Source organism: Pleurodeles waltl, chromosome 9 (assembly GCF_031143425.1).
Source record: "Pleurodeles waltl isolate 20211129_DDA chromosome 9, aPleWal1.hap1.20221129, whole genome shotgun sequence".
In the NCBI taxonomy this organism is placed as follows: domain Eukaryota; kingdom Metazoa; phylum Chordata; class Amphibia; order Caudata; family Salamandridae; genus Pleurodeles; species Pleurodeles waltl.
The window spans coordinates 133,985,369-133,997,725 of record NC_090448.1 but is presented as its reverse complement, the minus strand read 5'-3'; the positions used below and the strand labels follow the sequence as shown (position 1 = coordinate 133,997,725).

Genomic DNA, 12,357 nt, shown 5'->3' with positions numbered 1-12,357 from the left:
GCTCAAATACCTTTTACTTGTAAAGTACATGTTTATCTCATGCCCCTCTACCACCATATTCACTCAAATAACCATCTTCATTATTAGTGAGCATGTAAACATTTGATCTGTTTCGAAGATAGTCAGTTTTCTAAGGAAACAAACACTCAAAGACCATGGGAATTATTATTTCTACCGTCTACATATATATTATTGTACTCAATATGTCTTCTTAATAAGTGAAGACAGAAAGGGAAAAGGAAGGAAATGAAGAAGGAAGCACATGAAGTAAAGTAGGATCCCTTCTTGAAAACTAAGAAGTACTGTATACAATAAAAATACAAAACATAAAAAAAGCCCTGCTTGGAACTTTAAAGTGCAATATGTGATTGTGTGCAAATCACAATATTGTGCAAAATGCAAATAAATGCAATCATAACCATAAAGTGCAATAGACTTCAGCCCTGGGCTTTATCCATTAATCATCTTAGTTGAGCTGCTCTTAGCTTCTGCACACATTCAATATATGATTTCACACATTTACAAATGCCACATTTACAATTATCTTAGCCTTTTTATTTACTTTTCACTTAAGGGACTTTCAATCATGCTTTACTGACTCTTGATATTTTAGTTGGTTCTGCATTGGTAGGCTATTTTAAAAAAGAAAGTACTTTAACCATAATAAGAACAATATAGAGGAACTTTAAAAAAATGATATATAGGTATCTGGTGTTGCTTATTGAGGTTTGTATTTTGCTGAATAGTCAATTTAACTCTAAGCCAAATGTATGTCTGCCTTATTTCTTGAAGATTGAGAACCTGGATCCCAGAGGAATTCAGCTGTCCGCTCTGTTCATGAGTGGCGTGGATATGGCACTCTTGGCAAACGATGCCTGTGGGCAGCCAATTCCTTGGGAGCACTGTTGTCCCTGGATGTATTTTGATGGAAAGCTATTCCAGACCAAACTGATCAAGGCCTGCAGGGAGAAGGCGCCACTCATTGACCTCTGTGATGGTCAGGTAAGTCTTTCTGTGTGTGTTGTTAGTTTTCTCCTCGAAATGTTAGCCTTTAAAGTTCTTCTGCACTCTTCATTTGTTAAGCATCTTGAAATATGATTTTGTTTTGTAAGCAGGTCCTTATTTCTCTGTGGAGTGTTCACTGTGAGAGAGATTTCTTCTTGGACATCAAATTCTTTACATAACCTACATAGTTGTTTGGCATTGGTATGTTTCATAATCTCAAGCTTGAGTCATTCCCTATCATCTAGTTGAAGGATACACTGAGGATCTGTATTTACAGGTAAATATTTTGTTTTACAAGGCTTGGAATTTTCTACTGATCAACAAAAACTCCTCCATTCTCTCTCAAATACTGCTTTTATATGGTGCAACCTTATACTCCTACCTCATGCATGCCTCCTCTTCAGAGGAGTGTGTCAAGACCAGATGTTTACTCACAGCCCACATCGTAGGGCAGCAGCCTTGAACAGGTTTGACAGGGCAAACCACCACAAGTGATGGGGGATTGAGTTAGGATAGGGGACACCAGGGAGTAGATCTTGCGAAGACTGAGGACGAAGTCACTATGGATTCTTGGCTGACTTCAGGTCATATATACCCAACATACTAAAGAATCTTAACTTCTACGTGAAAGGTAGGCTGCTTTCATCTGTGGCTGCTATATTAAGTATTTACAAAATGCCTTGCGGTAGTAGCTGCACATATCAGGAGACAGCACATACACGTATTCCCGTACCTACACGATTGGTTAATAAAAACCAGCACTCAGAAACAGTGTCTTCAACACACAAAATACGTCATGGAAACCCTTCACAAGCTAGGGTTCTCAATAAACTACCTAAAATCACACTTACAACCGTGTCAAATACAACAATACTTAGGAGCAACAATCAACACAGAAAAAGGGATTGCCACTCCAAGTCCACAAAGGGTACAAGCATTCCAAAACGTAATACTAAACATGCACCCAAACCAACAGTATCAAGTAAGGTTTGTGATTAAACTTCTAGGCATGATGTCTTCATGCATAGCCATTGTCCCAAACGCAAGATTACACATGCGGCCCTTACAACAGTGCCTAGCGACACGACACAAGCACAGGGTAAACTTCAAGATCTAGTGTTGATAGACCGCCAAACACACTCTTTGCTTCAATGGTGGAATCCCAGGATTCAAGCCGGAAATACAGCAAGCCGTGCTGAATATGCCTTTTAATGAACAGCAGTTGTTTGGTCCGGAGGTGGACACTGCTATTGAGAAACTTAAAAAAGACACTGATACGGCAAAAGCCATGGGCGCACTCTACTCCCCACAGAGCAGAGGCACATTTTGCAAGACACAATTTAGGGGGGGGGTTTCGAGGTCAACCTACAGAAGCCACAACCTCACAAGCAAGGCCTACTTATCAAAGCCAATATCAGCGGGGAAGTTTTCGGGGGCAATATAGAGGGGGACAATTCCAAAAGAATAGAGGGAAGTTCCAAAGTCCCAAAACAAGCAGTGACTTCCAAGTCACACATCCCCAACACATAACACCTGTGGGGGTGAGACTAAGCAATTTTTACAAACATTGGGAGGAGATAACAACAGACACTTGGGTACTGGCAATTATCCAGCATGGTTAGTGCATAGAATTTTTCAAATTCCCTCCAAACGTCCCACCGAAAACACACAATATGTCAAAACAACACATGGATCTTCTAGGACTAGAGGTCCAGGCATTGCTACAAAAAGGAGCAATAGAATTAGTACCAATCCAACAGAAAGGAACAGGTGTTTACTCTCTGTACTTTCTCATACCCAAAAAGGACAAAACACTAAGACCTATATTATATCTAAGAACATTAAATACCTACATCAAATCAGACCACTTTCACATGGTGACATTACAAGAGGTAATCCCACTGCTCAAACAACAAGACTACATGACAACACTAGACCTAAAGGATGCATATTTCCATATACCAATACATCCTTCACACAGAAAGTACCTAAGATTTGTATTCCAAAAGGTACACTACCAATTCAAAGTGTTGCCATTCGGAATAACTACTGCGCCAAGAGTCTTTACAAAATGCCTGGCAGTAGTAGCTGCGCATATCAGAAGGCAGCAAATACATGTGTTTCCGTACCTAAACGATTGGTTAATCAAAACCAACACACTAGAACGGTGTTCACAACACACAAAGTACATCATAGAAACCCTACACAAACTAGGTTTCTCAATCAACTACACAAAGTCACACCTTCAGCCGTGTGAAACACAATAGTACTTAGGGGCAACAATCGACACAGCAAGAGCGATTGCCACGCCAAGTCCACAAAGAGTACAAGCATTTCACAATGTAATACAGGTCATGTATCCAAACCAAAGGATACAAGTCAAAATAGTAATGAAACTACTAGGCATGATGTCCTCATGCATAGCCATTGTCCCAAACGCAAGATTGCACATGCGGCCCTTACAACAGTGCCTAGCATCACAATGGTCACAGGCACAGGGTCAACTTCTAGATGTAGTGTTGATAGACCGCCAAACATACACCTCGCTTCAATGGTGGAACAATATAAATTTAAACCAAGGGCGGCCTTTTCAAGACCCAGTGCCTCAATTCGTGATAACTACAGATGCCTCCATGATAGGGTGGGGAGCACACCTCAATCAACACAGCATTCAGGGACAATGGAACACTCGGCAAAAACAGTTTCACATAAATCACCTAGAACTATTGGCAGTATTTCTAGCGTTAAAAGCTTTTCAACCAATAATAAGACACAAACACATTCTTGTTAAAACAGACAACATGACAACGATGTATTACCTAAACAAACGGAGGCACACACTCAACACAGTTGTGTCTCCTGACACAGAAAATATGGCATTGGGCGATACACAACCACATTCGCCTATTAGCACAGTTTATTCCAGGAATTCAAAATCAATTAGCAGACAATCTCTCTCGGGATCACCAACAAATCCACGAATGGGAGATTCACCCCCAAGTACTACATACGTACTTCCAAAATTGGGGGTCACCACAAATAGACCTATTTGCAACAAAAGAAAACGCAAATTGCCAAAGCTTCGAATCCAGGTACCCACAAGATCAGTCTCTGGGCAATGCATTATGGATGAGTTGGTCAGGGATATTTGCATACGCTTTTCCCCCTCTCCCACTCCTTCCATATCTAGTAAACAAGTTGAGTCAAAACAAACTCATACTCATAGCACCAACTTGGGCAAGACAACCTTGGTACACAACACTACTAGACCTCTCAGTAATACCTCATATCAAACTACCAAACAGACCAGATCTGTTAACTCAACACAATCAACAGATCAGACACCCCCAATCCAGCATCGCTGAATCTAGCAATTTGGCTCCTGAGGTCTTAGAGTTCGGACACTTAGACCTTATGGAAGTCATAAAACAGGCTCGGAAACCAACCACTAGACATTGCTATGCAAATAAGTGGAAAAGGTTTGTTTATTATTGCCATAATAATCAAATTCAACCTTTACATGCATCTGCTAAAGACATCGTAAGCTACTTGCTACATTTGCAAAAGTCAAAACTAGCTTTTTCATCCATTAAGATACATCTTACCGCAATTTCAGCTTACCTGCAAATTACCCAATCAACTTCATTGTTTAGGATACCAGTCATTAAAGCTTTATGGAAGGCCTAAAAAGAATTATACCACCAAGAGCACCACCAGTTCCTTCATGGAACCTCAACATTGTCTTAACACGACTCATGGGGCCACCTTTTGAGCTCATGCACTCATGTGAAATGCAATATTTAACATGCAAAGTTGCATTTCTAATTGCCATCACATCTCTAAGAAGAGTAAGTGAAATCCAAGCATTTACCATACAAGAACCATTTATTCAAATACACAAGCATAAAGTAGTTTTTCGAACAAATCCAACTTGAATCAAACAGTTGAACTACCAGTGTTCTTCCCACAACCAGATTCTGTAGCTGAGAGAGCACTACATACATTAGACATCAAAAGGGCGTCAATGTACTACATTGACAGAACCAAACAAATTCGAAAAACAAAACAATTATTTGTTGCTTTCCAAAAACCTCATTCAGGAAATCCAATTTCCAAACAAGGCATTGCTAGATGGATAGTTAAATGCATTCAAACCTGTTATCTCAAAGCAAAGAGACAACTGCCTATTACACCAAAGGCACACTCATCTCGAAAGAAGGGTGCTACCATGGCCTTTCTAGGAAATATTCTAATGACTGAGATATGTAAGGCAGCCACATGGTCTACGCCTCATACGTTTACCAAGCACTATTGCGTGGATGTGTTAACAGCACAACAAGCCACAGTAGGTCAAGCAGTACTACGAACATTGTTTCAAACAACTTCAACTCCTACAGGCTGAACCACCGCTTTTGGGGAGATAGCTGCTTACTAGTCTATGCAAAGCATGTGTATCTGCAGCTACACATGCCATCGAACAGAAAATGTCACTTACCCAGTGTACATCTGTTCGTGGCATGAGACGCTGCAGATTCACATGCGCCCACCCGCCTCCTCAGGAGCCTGTAGCTGTTTCGAAGTTGATCTTGAACATTTGTAAATATATCACCTTAAACTACATTATGTACATACATGTTTACTCCATTGCATTGGCACTATTACTGTAATACACAACTCCTACCTCACCCTCTGCGGGGAAAACAATCTAAGATGGAGTCGACGCCCATGCACAATGGAGCCGAAATGGGAGGAGTCCCTCGATCTTGTGACTCGAAAAGACTTCGAAGAAAACAACTTGTAACACTCCGAGCCCAACACTAGATGGCGGGATGTGCAAAGCATTTGAATCTGCAGCGTCTCATGCCACGAACAGATGTACACTGGGTAAGTGACATTTTCCATATATATATATATATATATATATATATATATATATATATATATATATATATATATATATATATATATATTCCATTGCATGGACATCTTTCTTTACACTATCACTCCTACCTTACCCTCAGCGGGAAAACAATCTAAGATGGAGTCGATGCTCATGCGCAATGGAGCCGAAGAGGAGGAGTCACTCGATCCCGTGACTCGAAAAGACTTCTTTGAAGAAAAACAACTTGTAACACTCCGAGCCCAACACTAGATGGAAGGACCTGTGCATATCATGTGGATCTGCAGCGGAACATGCCAGGAACAGATGTACACTGGGTAAGTGACATTTTCCATAAACAGATAATTTACCAACGGTGACCACCAAAAATGAGTTAGTGTCCAATTCATAATTTCAGACCATTTAAATCTTCTTTTTATTCTTCTTCCTCTTTTGGAAATAGACACATATTCATAAGAGAAACAGCCAACACGCTTCGTCCATACAACAGGACTTCTTCAGGGCCTGGAGTTCAATTCCAATAAGTAAGCCATATCCAAAAAGTGTTCATTATTTGTGAACAGAGCGTTAAATGCGATTTGGAATTCCCTTGAAGGACTGCCGCCTCAGTTCAGGGCATACACCTGCAAGTACTCAAAGATAACGATAATGACTGGGATGCACTACATATATAAGGAGTTAAGAGTTTTGGAAATCGGTATGCAAGGAGATTATGCACATTTGGTCTTTGACTGTTCAATGGAATTGGCCTGTTAGATCATCTTGTAGGGAGTCATAATCTGGAGCTTTTGCATATGCCATCTTCTGTAAATTGCAAGTCGGTGCTTCACTAGGGAGTGTGTTCCCAGAAACTGTTTTTTCATTAAACAAAAAGGCACCTAAAGGTGTGAATAAAATATTCTCCATGAAGCACCCATCATAGTCAGTAAATTACAAATGGGTGCTTCACTAGAAGGTGTTTGTTCTCGGAAATTTGTTTCTTATAAAAACTGCACATAAATTATTCTCCATGAGTCACCTCTCAGTGGAGCACAGATTGTCTCAGAAGTGGCCAATCAAACTCCCTTATGGATGTGTGTGCATTTCTATAATGGAAATAATGATTAAGAAAATGTGGCTCTACAGAGCACTTATGACCATCATCCTGAATTGGGTAAGATGTGGCGTCCCAACCTCCTGAACTGTGACCCTCACTTTCTCCTTCCCTGTTTGTACAGTCAGTTGTCTCAATTCTGTGAAAAGATACATCTAAATCCAGTCTTTGAGAGATTTGCCTTGTCATTTAGTGATCCACCCTCATATGGCAAGGGGAACCTTTTGTGCAGAGTGCGTCCTTTAAGGACCCAGTACAATGGATTGGCAGTGTTCATCGCTAGATACTTAGGCCTCATTACGAGTTTGGCGGTCAATGGACCGCCGTGGTGGAGATGGCGGCTGCGGGACTGGCGGTGTAGACCGCCATATTACGAGTACTGGTAAGTCACCTACAGAACACAGTCAAGTTTCTGTCCGAGCCGCCAGTGTGGATGGACTGCTGTTGCTGGTGGAAGGCGTCTTCAGTCCAGCTGTCAGACAATTTTCACCTACCGTATTACGAGGTTGCACACCGCCAGGACTTCCTGGACGGTCCAACCGCTGCGGAAACGAACAACATAAAAGGAAGCACCCACCATCTGGAACACAAACACGTCCGCAGGCGCCATGGCACGCGAATTGCAAGTCTTTCCAATGTTCCTGCTAGCCATTGACAGCCAGGACCAGCGACGCCGACATAGACACCAGCCGTAAGTACCCCATCCTAGCACACACTAGAGGGAAGGGCATTTGTACACACACACACACACCTACACACACACACACACACACACACACACACACACACATGAAACGCCAGGACAAGCTATGTAGCATTGACACCAACTGTGCCGTTGTAGTTAGATAGTATTGTAAATATAAAAAATGTCATGTCAACAACTATATACAAAATGCCACAAGTGCCAGTGCTTAATTGTCTTAATGTCCCGGGCACAATGGGCATGTGAGGACTGCCCAACTTGACTCCTGACTGCAATTTGCAGACCTCCACGGGGCAGGGGCATCAATGGGGCATGCAGGCACCTCAGGGATGGGGGTGTGTGATCAGGGTTTAGATGGGGGGGGGGTTGTAAAGAAATGGCTCCCTGTTGCAGTTACCCCCCACTTTTTGCCTGATACTGATGCTGACTTGACTGAGAAGTGTGCTGGGACCCTGCTAACCAGGCCCCAGCACCAGTGTTCTTTCACCTAAAATGTACCATTGTTTCCACAATTGGCACACCCTGGCATCCAGATAAGTCCCTTGTAACTGGTACCTCTGGTACCAAGGGCCCTGATGCCAGGGAAGGTCTCTAAGGGCTGCAGCATGTATTATGCCACCCTAGAGACCCCTCACTCAGCACAGACACACTGCTTACAAGCCTGTGTGTGCTAGTGAGAACAAAATGAGTTAAGTCGACATGGCACTCCCCTCAGGGTGCCATGCCAGCCTCTCACTGCCTATGCAGTATAGGTAAGACACCCCTCTAGCAGGCCTTACAGCCCCAAGGCAGGGTGCACTATACCATAGGTGAGGGTACCAGTGCATGAGCACTGTACCCCTACAGTGTCTAAGCAAAACCTTAGACATTGTAAGTGCAGGGTAGCCATAAGAGTATATGGTCTGGGAGTCTGTTTTACACGAACTCCACAGCACCATAATGGCTACACTGAAAACTGGGAAGGTTGGTATCAAACTTCTCAGCACAATAAATGCACACTGATGCCAGTGTACATTTTATTGTAAAATACACCACAGAGGGCACCTTAGAGGTACCCCCCTGAAACTTAACCGACTATCTGTGTAGGCTGACTGGTTCCAGCAGCCTGCCACACTAGAGACATGTTGCTGGCCCCATGGGGAGAGTGCCTTTGTCACTCTGAGGCCAGTAACAAAGCCTGCACTGGGTGGAGATGCTAACACCTCCCCCAGGCAGGAGCTGTAACACCTGGCGGTGAGCCTCAAAGGCTCACCTCTTTGTCACAGCCCAGCAGGGCACTCCAGCTTAGTGGAGTTGCCCGCCCCCTCCGGCCACGGCCCCCACTTTTGGCGGCAAGGCTGGAGGGAACAAAGAAAGCAACAAGGAGGAGTCACTGGCCAGTCAGGACAGCCCCTAAGGTGTCCTGAGCTGAGGTGACTCTAACTTTAAGAAATCCTCCATCTTGCAGATGGAGGATTCCCCCAATAGGGTTAGGATTGTGACCCCCTCCCCTTGGGAGGAGGCACAAAGAGGGTGTACCCACCCTCAGGGCTAGTAGCCATTGGCTACTAACCCCCCAGACCTAAACACGCCCTTAAATTTAGTATTTAAGGGCTACCCTGAACCCTAGAAAATTAGATTCCTGCAACAACAAGAAGAAGGACTGCCTAGCTGAAAACCCCTGCAGAGGAAGACCAGAAGACAACAACTGCCTTGGCTCCAGAAACTCACCGGCCTGTCTCCTGCCTTCCAAAGAACTCTGCTCCAGCGACGCCTTCCAAAGGGACCAGCGACCTCTGCATCCTCTGAGGACTGCCCTGCTTCGACGACGACAAGAAACTCCCGAGGACAGCGGACCTGCTCCAAAAAGACTGCAACTTTGTTTCAAGAAGCAGCCTTAAAGAACCCTGCAACTCCCCGCAAGAAGCGTGAGACTTGCAACACTGCACCCGGCGACCCCGACTCGGCTGGTGGAGAACCAACACCTCAGGGAGGACCCCCGGACTACTCTACGACTGTGAGTACCAAAACCTGTCCCCCCTGAGCCCCCACAGCGCCGCCTGCAGAGGGAATCCCGAGGCTTCCCCTGACCGCGACTCTCTGAAACCTAAGTCCCGACGCCTGGAAAAGACCCTGCACCCGCAGCCCCCAGGACCTGAAGGACCGGACTTTCACTGCAGAAGTGACCCCCAGGAGTCCCTCTCCCTCGCCCAAGTGGAGGTTTCCCCGAGGAAGCCCCCCCTTGCCTGCCTGCAGCACTGAAGAGATCCCTTGATCTCTCATTGACTTACATTGCGAACCCGACGCTTGTTCTAACACTGCACCCGGCCGCCCCCGCGCCGCTGAGGGTGAAATTTCTGTGTGGGCTTGTGTCCCCCCCGGTGCCCTACAAAACCCCCCTGGTCTGCCCTCCGAAGATGCGGGTACTTACCTGCAAGCGGACCGGAACCGGGGCACCCCCTTCTCTCCATTATAGCCTATGCGTTTTGGGCACCACTTTGAAATCTGCACCTGACCGGCCCTGAGCTGCTGGTGTGGTAACTTTGGGGTTGCTCTGAACCCCCAACGGTGGGCTACCTTGGACCAAGAACTGAACCCTGTAAGTGTCTTACTTACCTGGTAAAACTAACAAAAACTTACCTCCCCCAGGAACTGTGAAAATTGCACTAAGTGTCCACTTTTGAAATAGCTATTTGTGAATAACTTGAAAAGTATACATGCAATTGAAATGATTCAAAGTTCCTAATGTACTTACCTGCAATACCTTTCAAACAAGATAGTACATGTCAAATTTGAACCTGTGGTTCTTAAAATAAACTAAGAAAAGATATTTTTCTATAACAAATCCTATTGGCTGGATTTGTCTCTGAGTGTGTGTACCTCATTTATTGTCTATGTGTATGTACAACAAATGCTTAACACTACTCCTTGGATAAGCCTACTGCTCGACCACACTACCACAAAATAGAGCATTAGTATTATCTATTTTTACCACTATTTTACCTCTAAGGGGAACCCTTGGACTCTGTGCATGCTATTCCGTACTTTGAAATAGCACATACAGAGCCAACTTCCTACATTGGTGGATCAGCGGTGGGGTACAAGACTTTGCATTTGCTGGACTACTCAGCCAATACCTGATCACACGACAAATTCCAAAATTGTCATTAGAAATTGATTTTTGCAATTTGAAAAGTTTTCTAAATTCTTTAAAGTCCTGCTAGGGCCTTGTGTTAGTCCCTGTTAGCATTTCTTTTAGAGTTTAAAAGTTTGTAAAAGTTTGAATTAGATTCTAGAACCAGTTTTAGATTCTTAAAAAGTATTCCAACTTTTAGAAGCAAAATGTCTAGCACAGATGTGACTGTGGTGGAACTCGACACCACACCTTACCTCCATCTACAGATGAGAGAGCTAAGGTCACTCTGTAAACTAAAGAAAATAGCAATGGGCCCCAAACCTACCAAAGTACAGCTCCAGGAGCTTTTGGCAGAGTTTGAAAAGGCCAACCCCTCTGAGGATGGCAACTCAGAGGATGAAGATAGTGACTTGGAGGGAAATTCCCCCCCTCCAGTCCTACTTAGGGAGAGCAGGGCTTCTCAAGCCCTGACTCCACAAATAATAGTCAGAGATGCTGGTTCCCTCACAGGAGGGACCAACAACTCTGAAATCACTGAGGAAAACTCCAGTGAAGAGGACATCCAGTTAGCCAGGATGGCCAAAAGATTGGCTTTGGAAAGACAGATCCTAGCCATAGAGAGGGAAAGACAAGAGATGGGCCTAGGACCCATCAATGGTGGCAGCAACATAAATAGGGTCAGAGATTCTCCTGACATGTTGAAAATCCCTAAAGGGATTGTAACTAAATATGAAGATGGTGATGACATCACCAAATGGTTCACAGCTTTTGAGAGGGCTTGTGTAACCAGAAAAGTGAACAAATCTCACTGGAGTGCTCTCCTTTGGGAAATGTTCACAGGAAAGTGTAGGGATAGTGTAGGAAGTTGGCTCTGTATGTGCTATTTCAAAGTAAGGAATAGCATGCACAGAGTCCAAGGGTTCCCCTTAGAGGTAAAATAGTGGTAAAAATAGATAATACTAATGCTCTATTTTGTGGTAGTGTGGTCGAGCAGTAGGCTTATCCAAGGAGTAGTGTTAAGCATTTGTTGTACATACACATAGACAATAAATGAGGTACACACACTCAGAGACAAATCCAGCCAATAGGTTTTTATATAGAAAAATATCTTTTCTTAGTTTATTTTAAGAACCACAGGTTCAAATTCTACATGTAATATCTCATTCGGAAGGTATTGCAGGTAAGTACTTTAGGAACTTCAAATCATCAAAATTGCATGTATACTTTTCAAGTTATTGACAAATAGCTGTTTTAAAAGTGGACACTTAGTGCAATTTTCACAGTTCCTGGGGGAGGTAAGTTTTTGTTAGTTTTACCAGGTAAGTAGGACACTTACAGGGCTCAGTTCTTGGTCCAAGGTAGCCCACCGTTGGGGGTTCAGAGCAACCCCAAAGTCACCACACCAGCAGCTCAGGGCCGGTCAGGTGCAGAGTTCAAAGTGGTGCCCAAAACACATAGGCTAGAATGGAGAGAAGGGGGTGCCCCGGTTCCGGTCTGCTTGCAGGTAAGTACCCGCGTCTTCGGAGGGCAGACCAGGGGGG

General features: G+C 44.0%; 1 protein-coding gene across 2 annotated transcripts in view; it reads left to right on the top strand.

The window, feature by feature from the left end:
• Positions 1–12,357, top strand: part of FAM120A (family with sequence similarity 120 member A) — a 405,119-nt gene that overhangs the window by 291,552 nt on the left and 101,210 nt on the right. For both annotated transcript variants that reach the window (XM_069206413.1, XM_069206412.1), the window contains exon 13: positions 793–1,002. In XM_069206413.1, the coding sequence (XP_069062514.1) occupies positions 793–1,002 (210 nt within the window). The remainder of the gene's footprint in view (positions 1–792; positions 1,003–12,357) is intronic.